The sequence below is a fragment of the Hibiscus syriacus genome, unplaced genomic scaffold, assembly GCF_006381635.1.
Source record: "Hibiscus syriacus cultivar Baekdansim isolate YM2019G1 unplaced genomic scaffold, ASM638163v2 tig00110764_pilon, whole genome shotgun sequence".
NCBI lineage: Eukaryota > Viridiplantae > Streptophyta > Magnoliopsida > Malvales > Malvaceae > Hibiscus > Hibiscus syriacus.
Window position 1 is genome coordinate 243,101 of NW_024062852.1, and position 16,211 is coordinate 259,311.

The following is a 16,211-nucleotide window of genomic DNA, read 5'->3' on the forward strand; positions in this document are numbered from 1 at the left end:
AGGTTCGAGCAACTGCATCTACAGGGTGTGTGTGCATTGCCAATAGGTTAAGAAAATTCTAAACAGATAGTATCTTGTAATCACCTCATAATATTAAAAAAACATTCCCTAACCTCAAATATGAATCATAAGACGACGATAAAAACATGAAAAAAGAAACCAACTTTGGGCGTTTCCTTCTAAGGAGATGGAACATACGGGCAGAGGCCGAGGAAAACCTACTTTTGGTATTTGTAAACAAATTTTCTGTCCATTGAGCATACATGAATGATTCTGCAATATCATAAGAATTTCCCTTCCGGTAAACATGATAAATTCAGGATCTTAAGGGTCCGATTATTCTGCGAGTCCAGAACTCAAGCCAAGAGAGAAGAAAATGGGAAACAAAATGAAAGGCAAGAGATTCATCTACCATGTTATTTGAAAAACCAGTAAAACCATAGCGAAACAATAAAAAGATTAGATTTAATGTAACGTTCAAATCCTCCCCCACCCCTAAGATTTGGGAAACCAACAAAACCATAGTGAAACGATGATGAAATGCACTTACTTGCATCAAACCCTGTGATCAGTTGCTTCGAGAATGTTTTCCACTTTCATTCAATCACAGCAACAGTTTGCAACTACTAATTAGCAATTGAAAAAAATTAATTTGCATTTATACTAGTAAAAGGTGTTCGACAAATACCTCAAGCATCAAGATTTTCCAAGAAATTGCAACGGACAAGAACAGTACAAACCAGAAGCTTCACTTCAATATCTCCCCCTTTATAACAATGGAAAAGACAAACCAGTTTTGAGTTCGGAAACTGTAATCAATTATTGTCTTCTTTTCACTTGTCTTCACAATCACAACATCCTGCTAAGCGACTTGATAAGTGATTTTAGATTCTTTCTTGTAGACTCATCCCCCGTGAATCCCAGTATATCAGAACTTATATTCTGAAAAGGTAAAAGAAGAGAGGCAGGATAGATGTGAATTCGAAGATTTAAATAACAATTGAGAGGAATGCTAGTAACAGGTAAGCAAATTTTTACCTCGATATTCTTCAAAGTGAAAATCAGAGTATAAATTGATTTTTGAATCAATTCCGTATTCTCAGGGGTCATAATGGATGAATGCACCCTTCTGCACAGAATGGAACTGTAGTTGTAAGCTCATACATTACTAATAATTTATTGAGCCACAGCATTTTTAAATTTGCTATTCCAAATTCAAGGATCTAGATTGAATTCATGATGCAACATCTACAACTGACTTAACTGTGGGAGCAACGATTGATACCTAGGTAGCTGGAGACAGGGTTGATTGTAGCAGTAATATATGCTAACCATTGAACACAATGGTAAAATCATAAAAGACTCCATAACACGGCGTGGAGATGGAAGGTGACTATGTAAAATGTAAGAATTAAGATTATTGTTTGATGCATTTCCAGACATTACCTAGAAAATAGAAATCATGAGGCACCACCAGACCTTTTATTTCTGAAAACAATTCTTAGATATAGCATGTGGGAGCAACTCTTTATGACAAGCACATCATAATAAATTATAATCAAGAAAGAATAGAGAATTCACCTCAAATCCTCAGAGGCTTGTGTTAGGCTTCTTGTCAAATTCTCAACCTCCTTAAGCAGACCACTATCATGAAGCTCGGCCAACAAGGTTGCACATCTTCGGCCATGGCTTCAATCTGAAAAATCACTACATCCAATTCAAAATTTTGAGCATGAGAATCCATCAAAAGTTCAGATTAGAATGTTTATCCAATCATTAGAGATCAGGGAAACACGTACAGACATAAACTTCTAGATTTATGCTCCTCAGGCTACAGTGTGGGTGTAATAATAAATCATTCAAACAGAACTCACAGAGTAAAAAAAAAAAAAAAGAAGAGAAAAGATAATGTAGCAGGCCCATTCACTTCTTTCATGCTTATAATAGAACTCTCAGCAATCTAGTTTAGAAAAAGAAATTTCATCAATAAAACATAAAATTTAACAAAACATTGCACACCTTTGTGAGCAGGGGCTTTGCATCCTGAATAACAGCAGCAACTCGCTCAGCAAGTGAATAGGTGTTGGCAATACCAATTTCCTCCATTTGACGAGCAAGACGGGTGACATCCCTACCAACTCATCCAGACTTACCCCTTGTTCTCCCTTTATCTTTTGTCTATCACATACAATTAAGCCTTCCTTAAAGCAGTCAGCATCTAGAGGTCCCACTGAAGGTGACGGAATTGGATCCCTTGGTGTGATATCAATCAGAGTTTCCATCAAAAGACCAGATTGGTTGACCTCAATCAGCGAATTTCGAGGTATAATGATCTTATCATCTTCAACCTAAGAATGATGACAACAATGTTGGTGCATACACAAACAAAACCACAAGTATATATTACAGAAAATTTGTTATCCTGAAACGTACCTCAACAACTGCTTCTATACTTCTCAGGGATGGATTAACACGTACAACATTGCCTACAGTCACCCCTCTAATCCTAACAGGTGTTCCAGTGCAAATACCAGATGCCTGAGCAAATTCAAACACTGCTAGGTACTTCCGGAATTTAGAACGAATCTGAAAGCCCCTCAACCAAGCCAGAGAAAGCGCAAGAAGCACAGTACCTGACACAAGAAACAACCCAACCCCACCTTCCCAAATGCTTCTACGACCAAACCCAAAATCACTCAGTGGACGTGAAGTTTGCCTCCAAATATTCTGAGGAATATCTAAAACAACAGCAAGTGGATTCCTTTCCTCTGAAGAACCAGGTGGTGGGTTATTCTCAGTACTAGCAGACATAACTCTAACTTTTGCCGGCCTCGTTCTTGGTTTAGGTGGAAGACATGGAACGATTCTCCGAGAACAAGGCGGGATGGTGGTCAGAGTTGAAGAAGACAAAGATGGGCATGTTGGAATCTTGAATAGTGAATTTCCAACCATTTTCAGATATTTGAAAGCTAAACGCTATGAATACTATGCAACCCAATTTGTTAACAATGCTATCCCTTTTTAGCTAAATACAGAACAAAAAAATACAAATTCTCTCTAAATGTTCAGCGGCCAAGGCTTCCATTTAACTGAAAGGCAACACAACTGAGATTCCATCAGTTGAACGAAGAATACAACACCACAGATAAAAAAAATGAAGTTAAATCGACTACTTAAAATACCATCAACCACGCTTGAAAAATAACCAGGTCAGTGACTACGATGTAGTGTTAATCACCACCTCTAAAAATAGAATGAAATTAAGAAGCAAAAGGCTAGGTTGGAGTTGAAAGAAACAACTCCAACATCTATTAAATTCAATTCACTGCGGCTTGAAGGAGAAGTGAAGAGAAAGATATAGAAAAAAAAGGGGGAAATAAACTGCTTAAGATGAAGAAGAAAATCATCGCATTTATTCAATAGAACAATTACAAGCCAAATAACTGAAGATCATATCAAATTATTAATTCAATAATCGGAAGTTACGAACCTAATATTTCAAATAGAGAAGCAGAAGAAAAAGTAAAAAAAAAAATTAAAAATTAAAAATTAAAATTCACAGTTAAGAGATATCTTACAATTTTCCTTAAAATTATCTCGTTAACCAAACACTTTGAAAGGGAGAATTAAGGTTTCATGAGCACCTTTAGAGCTGGCTAGGCTTTTCCCTTCACGAATCGGAGACCGTAGTTCAGTCATTTTGTTCGAAATGAAGAAGACAAACAATTAACAAGTGGTTAATAATAATAAGGGAAATTTGCAAAGTCGACTGCTTCACTTCATTTTTCACTTCTATTTTGATTATTAAAGTTTAAAAAAGTAATTGTCTTATTAAACTTTCGATTTGGTTGTTAATTTGGTCACTCAGAGCGTTAAAAAAAATGGAAGGGTGACATAAAATCAATGTGTATCGATGTAGATTAATTTTTATTAACATGGCATCCACGTGCACCCATTTTAATTTTTTTTTTATCTTTTTAGTGTCTCAAAGATTATGAGTTTCATTTGATGATTCAAACGGTAGAGAAAACTTTTATCGGTGAAAAGGAAAATATATCCTATGATAAAGATCATTTAACATTGGATAACATAGATCATGGATAAAAATAATAATAATTTCTTTTGGTGATTTTCTAATTTTGGATAGAGATTATTGAGAATTTAATTTGATAGACTAAACGAGGAAATTGAAACGAATCTTATAATAAAATTTAGATTTCATTAGCCATCATAGACAATGATTGATAATGATCAAGGTAATGACATTGGCAATGATTACTTAGTCGATTTTTGGATCGTATTCTGTACATATAAGAAATAGGTATAGAGAAAAGAAAAAGGAGAAAAGAGAGAGGAGAAAGTGGGATTTTATTCCTAATTAAGTAGTTAGATTTATTATGCATATGACAGATTTTGCATGAATAAAATATTACCATCAGACACTACAACTACTGAGATCCATTCAATTAAGCCAAAGGAACTAAAAGCTTTTTGACTTGTGAAAACACAAAAATTTAACGCCCAATTGAACAAACTTCAGTCGAGAACAACATAAACCATTGAAGAGCATACCAAAGGAGACGAGGGAAGTGCAGAAAAAGTCCCCAGCAAAACCAAAACAGAACCAAGTAACCATGGATGGTAGAACCACCGACTGTCAATAGCAGCAGCTCGGAGCATCTTCAATCCAAAACCTATCTTCAGTGCCCCTTTTACCTTCCACGGCCATTGCTTGTTTTGTTTGATTACCATTCCGTCCGATGAAAACAAAGTGACATAGCCGGAAAGTTTGGGGTACTGCTTTAGCATCACAGTTATAAGCCATTTGTCCAATAGTTTTCAATCTTGTGATATATACAAGTTTTGCTAGTAGGCTACACACGGATATTAAAACAAAGGGTCCGATTAATAATACTAACGTCCATAAAAACACCGAACAAATATTTCATTACAAAAGCTTTTGATTATTGCAAAACGAAATGCAAGCAGTAAACTACAAGTCAAAATCTAGTTTTCATCTCCCGTTAATTGAACTGAGAAGCTTAGGGAAGTTGTAATTTTCACAGGTCCTGAACGCTCAAACCTGCAAACATGAAAACAATGTCAGGACCAAGAACCTTGAAATGTTTATCAACATGATAACAAATATCCTTATGATTCTTATTTTCAGGACGCATCATGTTTGTTCATTTCAAATATCAACACCGAATTTTAAATAAAAACAAGGAATGAAAAAAAGGCTCCTCCATCGTGAATTACCTGGTGGAAGAGACTGCTTCAATTTGTCAGCCTTCTCGGCATCGGACACACAGAGGGTGTACAGGTATTTCGAGCAGCGGACCTTGAACTTGACAGCATCTTTGCTTTTCTTGATTTTTACCGAGCGCGCATCTTTCCTTCTAGCAGTGAGAAGAAAGTCCTTGATCTCATGAATTTGCTTAGGCTGTGCATCACAAAATGAAAAAAAAAACAAATAGAATCATAGGAAATAAAGAAGAACCAGAAAACCAAAGTCCTATAAGCCTAAAGCCTATCACAACCAGGACGATTAAACAACTCGAATACAACCGAGGGGGAAAAGCTGCACATTCAAGCTAACCAAACTAAACGGATGCTATAGAGGACAATATAATTTAGCGAGACTATCAACAAACATTCCAAATGTTTCAACTTTATTCAAATTCTCAGAGATTTAATCCCATGGTTCAACTTTGTTCGTTAAAATTCTCGCCAATTTACTTAAAACTTTTAATAAAGCTTTCATCAAACCAGACCAGCTACACCAAATGATTTAAAATCATTAGAGAAATACCTAAAGAATAATAGGATTAATAGTTTTAATATTTTTAAGCAGACCAAGGACAAAGTAGTTCACTGGAAATGTTCCAATTGAACAAAAACGAGAAAATATACACTTAAAGCAAAATCATTTAGCACCATTTATAAAACCATACTCTTACGGCAAAGCTCACGTCTTTCAACCGTCTCCTAAATACACAACCCAAACTATTTCTCATAATCATTTACAAGAACCACTTTAAATCAGTTTCGAAACATGAGCCATTGGGCATCGAAACAAAATCAGTTTCGGAGATCTAATGAAATAATTTAAGAGAGAATAGGATTTATCTAACCATTTTCAATTGACCCTTCCGGGGAGCTCCTTCACTCTGCAGGGAAAATAAACTAAACTCAAAGGTAACTTGTCTTTCTTAGTTAATGATTATATGGAGGCGCTCAAGGAAACCCTAAAATGTTTTTCTTGTTTTACCCGTTTTAGCCTTGTCTAAGTTGTTATATTACGTTGAGTCTTGTAAAACTTGATTTGGACGGTATACAATGCGAAGTCAGCTCATGAATGAAAAGTTTTGGTCGAGTTGAATAAAAATTAAATTATTTTAATTGATAAGTTTTATTTTATAATTTAGATTTTATTTAAAAAAAATTATATTGAGTTGAGTTTATAAAATTTATTTTGATTTGTATTGTTATTTTTTTTAATTTTAATTGTAAAAGATTTATAATATTATAGTATTATTTGATTCTAATTTAAACAATATTCTATAATTATACACTATATATATTTATATATTTTTCATATAAAATATACAATTATACATATAATACATAGTTGAAGGGTTTAAATCAGACTTAAAAATCAATATGTGAATTATTAGAAATTTTGAGTTATTATTTGAGTTATTTGAATTCTATTTTATAATTAGATTTAAATTTAAATTTTTTTGAGTTGAACCGAGTTTCCGAAACTAGTGTAGTAAAATTGAGTTTTAAAACTTGTCTTCTTGGTTAGTCCTCGTCTTCTTCTTATTTTCCCTCCCGATCTATTCTTTGGCTTTGGGTCTGCTATGTTCTTTGTTCATTACTTGGTCACTGAATCCGGTGCGTTTGTTCAGACTTGTGGTCTACAGGTGAAATGGTATTCTGTTTCAGCTCTGTCTTTCTTGATGTGTTTGATTCTTGCTTTTCACCAGAAGTTTTGAACGGCAGAGGTGGGTCTTGGGGCGGTGATTTGCTTCAAGAGTCTTTTCTTTGTTGCTTATTTAATATGTGAAAATATCATAACGCGAGCTTCAGTTATCTTAGCACTCTTACATATAAAAATCATGTCGTGAGATCGATTTAGAACTTGTGATATGGGTTAAAATGTGTTTGAAATGTCCTCGGGCGATGTGATATATGTTTAGATGTGTTATTATTTCAGTGTTACCTTTAGGTGATGTAAGATTATATGTCTATTGGTGTCATTTTTGGCGTTTGATTTATGGAATGTAATATTATTTTCGAGAATAAAATTATCGGAATGTAATATTATTTGACTGAGAATATTATATTATTGTGTTTGATTTATTTAGCATGAATGTAAAATTACATTAATTGATTGACGAAATAAAGATAATTGGAATGTAACATTACCTTTAGGTGTTGTAAGACTACATGCCTATTGTGTGTTACCTGTAGGGGTCGCTTGGTTTACATAATGTAACATTACTTTTGGGTAATCAACTTGTTATTAAATTTGAATTAATATGATATATGAATTACGAAAGTGTTCAATTATGAAATATGCGAATTACAAATGTGATTATAATTTATGATTACATGTTGGCTTTTATACTTGCAATCTTTATTATGAATATTATATTTTCTTCATTGATTACTTCATTGAGATTTTCGAAATTTACTCTCCGTGTTCATTATTTGTACATGAGCTCGATTTCATTACTTCAGATTACATTTCAGGATTACAAGTCATAAGATTCACCTATGTCAATGAATTTTTTTGTACTAGTAAGATTAGAATCATGGTAAATGTCGTTCGTATAATTTTAAAAAGGAAAATAAATAAAATACTTAAAATCATTTTAAATAAATAAAATAACTAAAGGTATTATTTGAGTTTCAAACAAGAGACTAATGAATCTAGATTTTAATCCTTTATCACTCCACCTATATTTATTTATTGAATAGTATTTTGAAATATATATTTTATATAAAATATTTATTAAAATGGATGATTGTTATTTTTAGAGGTCTCGGATTTGAACACCAACGACTGCAGGGTATTTGAGCGTCTATTATCAAATGATTGAGGGTCTTTAAAATAGATACTGCCACTTGTAATCGCCTTAGATTAATAAAAAATATTTTGTATAAACATATATACCCGATGGCTAATTAGTCTAAATCATAAACAACAATATTCATAATAAATACAGCTCTTTCACTTCAATTTGCTTCATCCATAATATTAATATTTAAATATCTAACTTTACCTAATGAATTAAATGTCTCATCTTCCTATACCAACTTATAATTATATAAATATTACATTTAATTTTTTTATATTTTAAAACCATTTCCCATAGGATTGAGCTTTTATTATTTAAGGAAACCAACAACTAAATATGAATAAAGTACATGTTGATTACATAAAAATTATTATCTTTTCTTTTAACTGATATATTTGAAAATAATATTTCCTAGGATTGAAAACTATATCATTTAGAAAATTTTAAAACTAAATATAAATAAAGTATTTGTCCAATATATATATATATATATATATTTTCTTTTCCAATGATAAAGTAATGATTCAAGCTGGGCCCAGCTTTATAAAGCTTTGTTGCATGTTTGTTGGCTTATGAATACTCTACATTATTGTATATGCTATTATAAATTAAATCGATTTGAATTATCAATATTGAATATAAAATATTTTCTAACTTAATATAATACACACCTCTATATATATCATTGTTTGGACCTCTAGAAAGATCAAAATTCATTTTTACGAGATCATTTAATAGATTTTCATTAAAAAATTATATATTTCAAATTTTGTTGATAAACTTATTAAGGTAACTTTATTTGATTTACTAATATTGTAGGGCTAAGCTTTGGAAAAAAAAGAAACATTTATAATTCAAAAAAGAAAAAAGAAATAAATAATTAGGGAAATAAATATATATATATATAAACATTTAGTTTAAGTCCTTATTATTTCCTTTAAATCTCTAAACTATTTTTTGATTAAAATAAATTCTTAAACTATTAATCAATTTAAATACCTAAACTATTTTTTTTCAAAATAAGCCCCTAAATTATACCCTTTTTTGCTTCAAGTCCCCAAATTATTATTTTTGGTCAAAATAAATACTTAATTTTGTGTGACATATCAAAATCTTATTGACTAAAAAATTATAACTGAAAACGATGAAACTTAGAATGGTTAAATATAATAATTTAAGGACTTAAAGGAAAAAAATATCATAATTTAGGGGTTTGTTTTTACTTTAAGCCAATAAGAAATGAACAAGAAAGGGGTCTGATCTAAATCTAGAAAAGTTGATTTCCACTACACAATGTTGGGGTAAAGCAATAAGAAAATAATGGTAAGTAAAGGCACAAAAAAAATATGCTATTCAAGTCACTACACATAGACAATGGTAGGCAAACATGGATTTGGTTGGTATTCTTGTGTTTGCCACCAATGTCTCTTCTTTGGTCCCTTTTCTCTTTATGTCAGTTTTTTTCCTCTTTATTTGATGTCCTTAAAACAAGTACTTCTTGTTTACAATTAATTTCCAAAGGGATGATGACATGTTTTGGGTTTCTTCATTGGATAAGTTTGGGTTATCTTCAAGATTGTTCAATGTTTATATCTAATTATTCTTTTAGGAAAATAAATATTTGCTAATCAATTAAAATATTGTTAACTGTTAGTTAGAAGATAACGATAAGTATAATGATCGTCGGTAAAATAAATATCAAAATTTTACGTGAACAATTCTTTCGGGAAAATCTACGAACATAAAATAAAAGTTTTCACTTATGTCAAAAATAGAAGAATAAAAGAAAAATCCTCATGAATAATTTTATATCTAACCCTATTTTCGACTATTTATTTATAGAGATGATAATTTGATTACAAAAGAAACTTATATAACAAGAAATCTGCTCAAATTATATTCCTTACTTTCAACCAGCATAAAATATAATAGACCTCATATTTTCAATCAAATTAGATTTCTAACGTTTCCCAATCAATATGAGTTCGATCAAATTCAAGTCGAACTCTAACATTAACTCCTTGCATGTATCTAACTTATGACCTTGGCGTTATTGGAACACTTATATCTAATTAAGGGAATACATAATTGAACATATAGAGAATATAGAGTTTGGCTGTCTTGGTTATTTTATAATGTATTTAGGATATTTTTGGACATTATAATGTATTTAAAAAAAAGAAAATATAATTACTAAAGTAGTTATATGTGGGTGTAATTACAAAGAATTTTAATTTCTGAAGTATTTTGACTAGTAAAATTGTAATTATATTGTAATTTTATATGTTATATTTAGCTTTACAAATTGTAATTAAATACTTACATAAGTTTAACCTTTATTAATTATAAAAAAATGGAATGTAATTACATCAATTCTTATGCATCCCACTAAAAATGACTTTTCACAACACTCTACACCTAATTCAGCAAGACCCACAAATTAAGATAATTATTCTAATACACCACAACCGTATAATTACTGTCAAATCTAATTAAACAATAACTTTTCAAACACACCCTTAAATTTAAGGGTTTATCCTATAAAAATTAAGGATTCAAGATGCATACATATGGATAATTATTATATGCATCAATTGTGAGAAAAAAATATTCCCCAAATGAAATTATAACATTATCATGTATCTTTTAAATTTTAAAAAATAAAAATACACTAGATTCTTATAACCCTATTTATAGTGTTTTTTATGATGTGGATGCATAAAATAATCGTCCAAATAGACTGACAACGAAAGACATTTTATCCTCGGCCATGTTGATCATATCATGTGGGAAAAGAATCCTTAATCGTTGGAGGTAAACATTCATTGTCCATTTTTTTAGTAATTTAGAAAAAATAACAATGATATTATTAGGAGTTTAAATATCTATGCCAATGAAATGTATACACAAAATGCATTAAATATAAACTAGAATCACTTTTTTTTATAAAAAATATGATGTAATTTTAATGTAGTATTTGTTTAGAATCTTTTTCAATCATTAACAACGCACATACGCATATAGGGGTAGAACCATAAATTTATTAAAACGGGGGTTAAAGTATTTTCTATTTTCCATAAATATGTATTTTTTTAATTGAGGGAGCCTAATAGATTTTTCTTTATTTATTTTTCAAAAATATATATTTATTTTACAATATTAATTAATACTTAAAAAAATAGGAAGGGCCAAGGTTCCTCTTGTCACCCACAAAGGTCCGCCCATGTTTGTCCATGTTTGTAGAAGTAGTGCTTGAACCTAGACATGCACAGAAGTCGGATTTCAATTCGATCCCGATCGGTTTTTATTCGATCCGGTTTTTTCCCATAGACAAAAAATCGGTTTATAAAATAACCGGTTCAGATTCTAACCGGTTTGGAGGGTCGAATATCCTAACCGGTGTAATCGGTTTCGGTTTGAAAAAAATCGGTTTTTTTTTTAAAAACCGGTTATAAAAAAACCGATTTTAATATTATTAAAATTACATCATCATCAATTGCAACAAAGTTTACGATAATTGAAATACTTAAATACTTCCAAGTTCGATAAATTCAAATACTTAAAACTACCAAGTTCGATAAATTCAAATACTTAAAAACTTACAAGTTCGATAAGTGAAACAAAGTTTACGATAATTGAAATAAAGTTTAAAAATAAACTACATTGCCATCTCTTCTTCATCATCTTCGCCTTCTTCGTTTGGAAGGAATATTCCAAGTTCGACTTCTTCAATGTGTAAGTTTGCTTCTAAATCGGCATCAATTGCATCTTCTAGGGTGGTGATATGTTGCTTTCGAGCCGCTCCATCCAAATAATCCTTCAAACAAATGCATACTTCCACCGACTCGGGACTTAGTCTTGATCTCCGTTGCGATATAACCCTGCCACTAACAGAAAAAGCGGATTCCGAAGCTACCGTAGAAGCTTAGACGGTTAGTAAATCACGGGTCATGGCGGCTAGAATCGGAAATTGTGCTTCCTTTTCTTTCCACCAAGCCAAAATATTCAAACTTTCAAACTCTTCAAATGTCATTTTTGATAGAAAATCGCATGACATGTAATTTCCCAACTCGCTACTTGGGGTGGTAGTACGTGATCGTTTGGATTGAGAATTTATAAGAGTGTTAAAAATTGACAAATTTATGTTACTTGGACATCTACTAGATGATTCCGCATTTGTTCTCATTTGATCGTGTATTACACTACTTGATCCGTATTTAGTTAAATAAATTGCAAACATGTCTCGAAAACATTTGTTAAAATAATTTATTTGGTTTTGGACAAAGTTGGATTCATCATCGGTTAGATTAAAAGCAAACGCAATTTGTTCAATTAGTGTTTCAACCCCGCTAACATTTAATGTTGGGTTTAAATGGGCGGCACAAGTAAAAATGAGGGGAATCTCCTTAAAATATTTTAAAAGTTTTTCCTTAATTGCAAAGCCAATTTCTTGAAAAACTTCGGTTTCAAATTCAAAGTCATTTAGTTGGGTAGCCAACAAAAATATTTGATTAATAACCAACGGGCTAGTAGGGTAATAAACACCAGATAAAAAAGTTGTTGCATTTTTAAAAACCTCAAGCAAATCGGTTATTTTGGCTATAGTTTCCCAACTCGAATCAGGATAAATGTTTGGGACATGGCCCCTCTCGAAAAGTCGATCGTGAAATGTTTGCAATGTTTCCCTTTGCCTTAAGGCGGTATGCATCATCATCCAAGTTGAGTTCCAACGAGTTGAACAATCCAAATTAGGACCCAAAGCTTTTTTATTAACCGACTTACAAAATCGTTTATAATCATTTAGTCTTTTATTGTTGTTACAAAGAACATATTTTATCATTGCTTTAAATTCTAATCTAATCGGCTCAATAACCTCCAAACCGACTTGCACGGATAAATTAATTATGTGTGCAACGCAACGGGTATGAAAAAACGCACCGTCTAAAATCGGTGAAAGTAATATTTTCAATCTTGGAACCGCGTTTGTATTATTCGATGCATTATCAAATGATATAGAAAAAACTTTATTTTCTAATTTATAAAGACAAATCACCCCTTTTAAAGTGTAAATAAATTAGCACCGGTATGCGGCTCACCGAATAATTCAAACGCGATTGTTCTTTTCATCATTTGCCAATTATCTAGATCTAACCAATGTGCCGTAACGGCTAAAAAAGAATTTCCGGTATTATGAGGGGAACTCCAAACGTCACATGTAAGCGACACACCATAAATATGTTCTTGGAATCCTAAAATCATTTTTCCCTCGCCGTACGCCACATTTTTATAGCATCTCTTCTAAGGGTAGTACGACTTACTTGAGTATAACGTGGTTGCATTAGTTGTTGAATTATTGCCGTGAAATCTTCATCATCAAAGTGGTCGAACGGCAATGCTTTTGTAATTACGAACTTTGTAAATGCTTCTCGTAATTTTTTGTTGTCGTAAACAAAAACACCACCTTGCGGTGTAAGATTCGATTGACTTGGATCCGATCTTGAGCGAAGTGCCTTGCATGATTTTGTCAAATGGTTCTTCAACGTTGTGTTTCCTTCCGGTGCAAGCAACTTTAGACAAAGTTTACAACGTGCCCTCCTCGAGCCATTTGACATCTCACATAAATCGTAGTGATCCCAAATATCTTTGTTTCGAGTGTGTTCGATCACTCTCACGACTTCAAGGTTTCTCCCGACGGAAGATTCAACCATGTTACTCATGATGAACAAAAAATTACAAAAATAAGATTTGAGAGATGTTTAGGTGTTGTGTAATAAGATTTGAGAAATTTGTAATCAACCAAATACATCCCCAACCTAATTATACATGTTTAGGGTGGTAAAATGGTAATTTTTTTAAGAAAAAAAGGGTCAAAACGGTCACAAAACCCTCCCAACGGCTATATTAACGTCTAGTTTTTTAAACCCAGACCGGGTTTTTTCGGGTAAAAACCGATTTTTTATCCGGTAAAAAAACCGGTTTAGAAAAATCCGATCTGGTTAAAAAAAAACCGATTTTTCCCAAATCCGGTTTTGGATATTTTTTTGCGCAAAATCGGATATTCGAATTTTTTGTGCACCTTTACTTGAACCCGAAACCTTAGAAAGAACAACATTCCATTCCATCGGTTCAAATATAACCAAAATCAGTTATCTAATAATATAATCCGCATACTTATATACATGGCTATATTTATAGTATAACTAGTAAGGGTAAAAGATTATTATAAAATTTGTAATGTAAGATAAATGAAGAGATAAACGGATCGATAAATAATGATAAATAACAAACAAATAAATAAATTTTCATTTTTTTCTCAATATATATAATAAGAAAACCATATATATATTGGACCTAATGAGAGATATTGTTACATTTTTATTGCAAACTTATAATACATAATTTTTATACAAAATTCTGAGAAATTGATGATCCAAAATAAGGAAAATCAATACAGGGAAGCAATGGGATATTGTCATGGAGAAGACAGAGGCACAAATTCAAACACCTTCAAACAAGAATAATGATCTAAATCAGAAAAAGGAACATCACAAACTCCAAAGCATAAAGCTGAAAAAAAAAGTAGACAAGCACATATGTAAATATATCTATGATTTTTATATGAAAAAAGCAATGAACTCCTTCTGCATGTTTTGTTTTGCTTCAAATTCTTTCATAAATGCAGTGCAAATGATTCAGTTTCTAGGGTTTCCATGCCGATACCCATACCACTGATTCTTCTTTCCATGTTAAGTAAAGTCCTGTTTCATTTTGATGTGGTTGTGCGAGTCCCCATCCGGCTTTGTACCTTTTTAGCAATGCCTTGACGTCGTCCGCTACGTCGTCGCTAAACCCGACCGGCGAGAATGCTTCCTTGAGTCTTTCGGACCATTGGCTCCCTCTTTCTCTTCTCTCGCACTCGCTTTCGTTGTCTTGGCCGTCTTCACAAGCTAAAACCCTAACTATGCTCCTTGAGCACTCCCTTTCGAGCATAAGCTTCTCATTGCTGGTTGGGGTGAAGCATTCCTCCAGCATTTCAAAGTAGAGAGTGTAGAATCTTAGGCATTCTTCGAAGCATTTGACGAATTCGTATCGAGTGCTCGAAAAATCGGCTTCTTCCTCAACTACCGTCACAACTTTAGGCCCCAGTGACCGGAACATCTGGATCAGAGGGGCTCTTTCCTTGACGGTGACTCTTCGCAAGGCTCCGATACAATTCACTGCGACGGCTTCATCTTCGAGAACGCCGAGTGCCTCTTTTGTGAGCCCACCTAAGTGATTTAGTCCAGTTATCACATTAAACTCAAAGGGTACACCCATTAACCTAGCAAACTTCTCCATTCGCTGGCTTATTTCCTTCATCACCGATCTTACGATATTAGCGGTGACGACGACCGTGAGCTTTAAGTGTGGTGTATCGTCGTTTCGAGTGGCCAGAGCTTCTAGCAAAGTAGGCCATTGAGTGCAAAGGGTATTGCTTATGTCGATGATGTGAAGCTTAGGCTCACCATCTAAAGCTTCCAAAATTGCACCATTGGCGGCTAGGTGACCGAAAGTTGTCCATGGACTAACCTCTTGGAACTTAAGGATCAGCTTCCGTGCCGAGTCGAAGGAGTGGCTCTTTTCGGCGACGGAAGTTAGGGTATTAAAGCATCGTTGTCCCGATTCCGTGGCCTTACAGAACAGTGCCTGCAAGAAATACGAAGCTAGTTTCTGATCACAGTCTCCATAAGGGGAAGACAACTCGTTTAACATCCAAAGAAGGTGATGGATTTTGCTAGAATCCTTGTCGGAGATGGCTCTAGCACATTCCTTTAGAAGCCTGGATGCCCATTTGTTACCCGTGCCACTAGGCTCCCCGTCGCCGCTGCCACCAGCCGAGTAGTCTGATGAACGGCTGGTTGATGTGTGGCTAATTTGAGGCTGATGATGATGATGAAGATTGTTATTGTTGTTGTTGTTGTACATGTCTACTGTTACCGAAGATCATTGCTCGAGCTGATCGACCGGTTGAAGTGGAAGAATCAGGGGGTGGCTCCGCCGTTTGAAGTGAAGAGAGCTCTTATTATGTCCTCCATGGTTTGGGAAGGCCTCCTTTGACTCCTTTGCAGAACTCAATTTCAT

The 16,211-nt window shown here is 33.1% G+C and overlaps 3 protein-coding genes across 3 annotated transcripts; all 3 read right to left on the reverse strand.

The window, feature by feature from the left end:
- Window positions 1-634: 634 nt before the first annotated feature.
- LOC120139607 (protein TRIGALACTOSYLDIACYLGLYCEROL 2, chloroplastic-like) lies at window positions 635-3,193 on the reverse strand. The gene is given in 7 exon segments (XM_039154772.1): window positions 635-942; window positions 1,039-1,129; window positions 1,582-1,666; window positions 1,669-1,696; window positions 2,020-2,126; window positions 2,129-2,348; window positions 2,434-3,193. Coding segments are annotated over 7 exon segments (1,143 nt in total). The 5' UTR covers window positions 2,953-3,193; the 3' UTR covers window positions 635-849.
- A 1,694-nt stretch (window positions 3,194-4,887) lies between these two features.
- On the reverse strand, window positions 4,888-6,203 carry LOC120139629 (60S ribosomal protein L38-like). Its single transcript, XM_039154791.1, has 3 exons — window positions 6,135-6,203; window positions 5,260-5,443; window positions 4,888-5,083 (listed from the first exon to the last, which is right to left on the reverse strand). Exons 1-3 carry the CDS (start codon window positions 6,135-6,137, stop codon window positions 5,061-5,063), a joined length of 210 nt encoding a protein of 69 aa, XP_039010722.1. The 5' UTR covers window positions 6,138-6,203; the 3' UTR covers window positions 4,888-5,060.
- Window positions 6,204-14,526: 8,323 nt separating this feature from the next.
- On the reverse strand, window positions 14,527-16,211 carry LOC120139627 (protein SHORT-ROOT-like). The gene has a single exon (XM_039154789.1). It carries the CDS (start codon window positions 16,053-16,055, stop codon window positions 14,790-14,792), a length of 1,266 nt encoding a protein of 421 aa, XP_039010720.1. The 5' UTR covers window positions 16,056-16,211; the 3' UTR covers window positions 14,527-14,789.

Excerpts from the sequence above, each read along its gene's own strand:
- LOC120139629 (XM_039154791.1), bottom strand. Across the intron at positions 5,084-5,259 it reads GAAGCAGTCTCTTCCACCAG|GTTTGAGCGTTCAGGACCTG; the intron begins GTAATTCACGAT and ends TCATGTTTGCAG.
- LOC120139627 (XM_039154789.1), bottom strand. The coding sequence starts at position 16,055 with ATGTACAACAACAACAACAATAACAATCTTCATCATCATCATCAGCCT.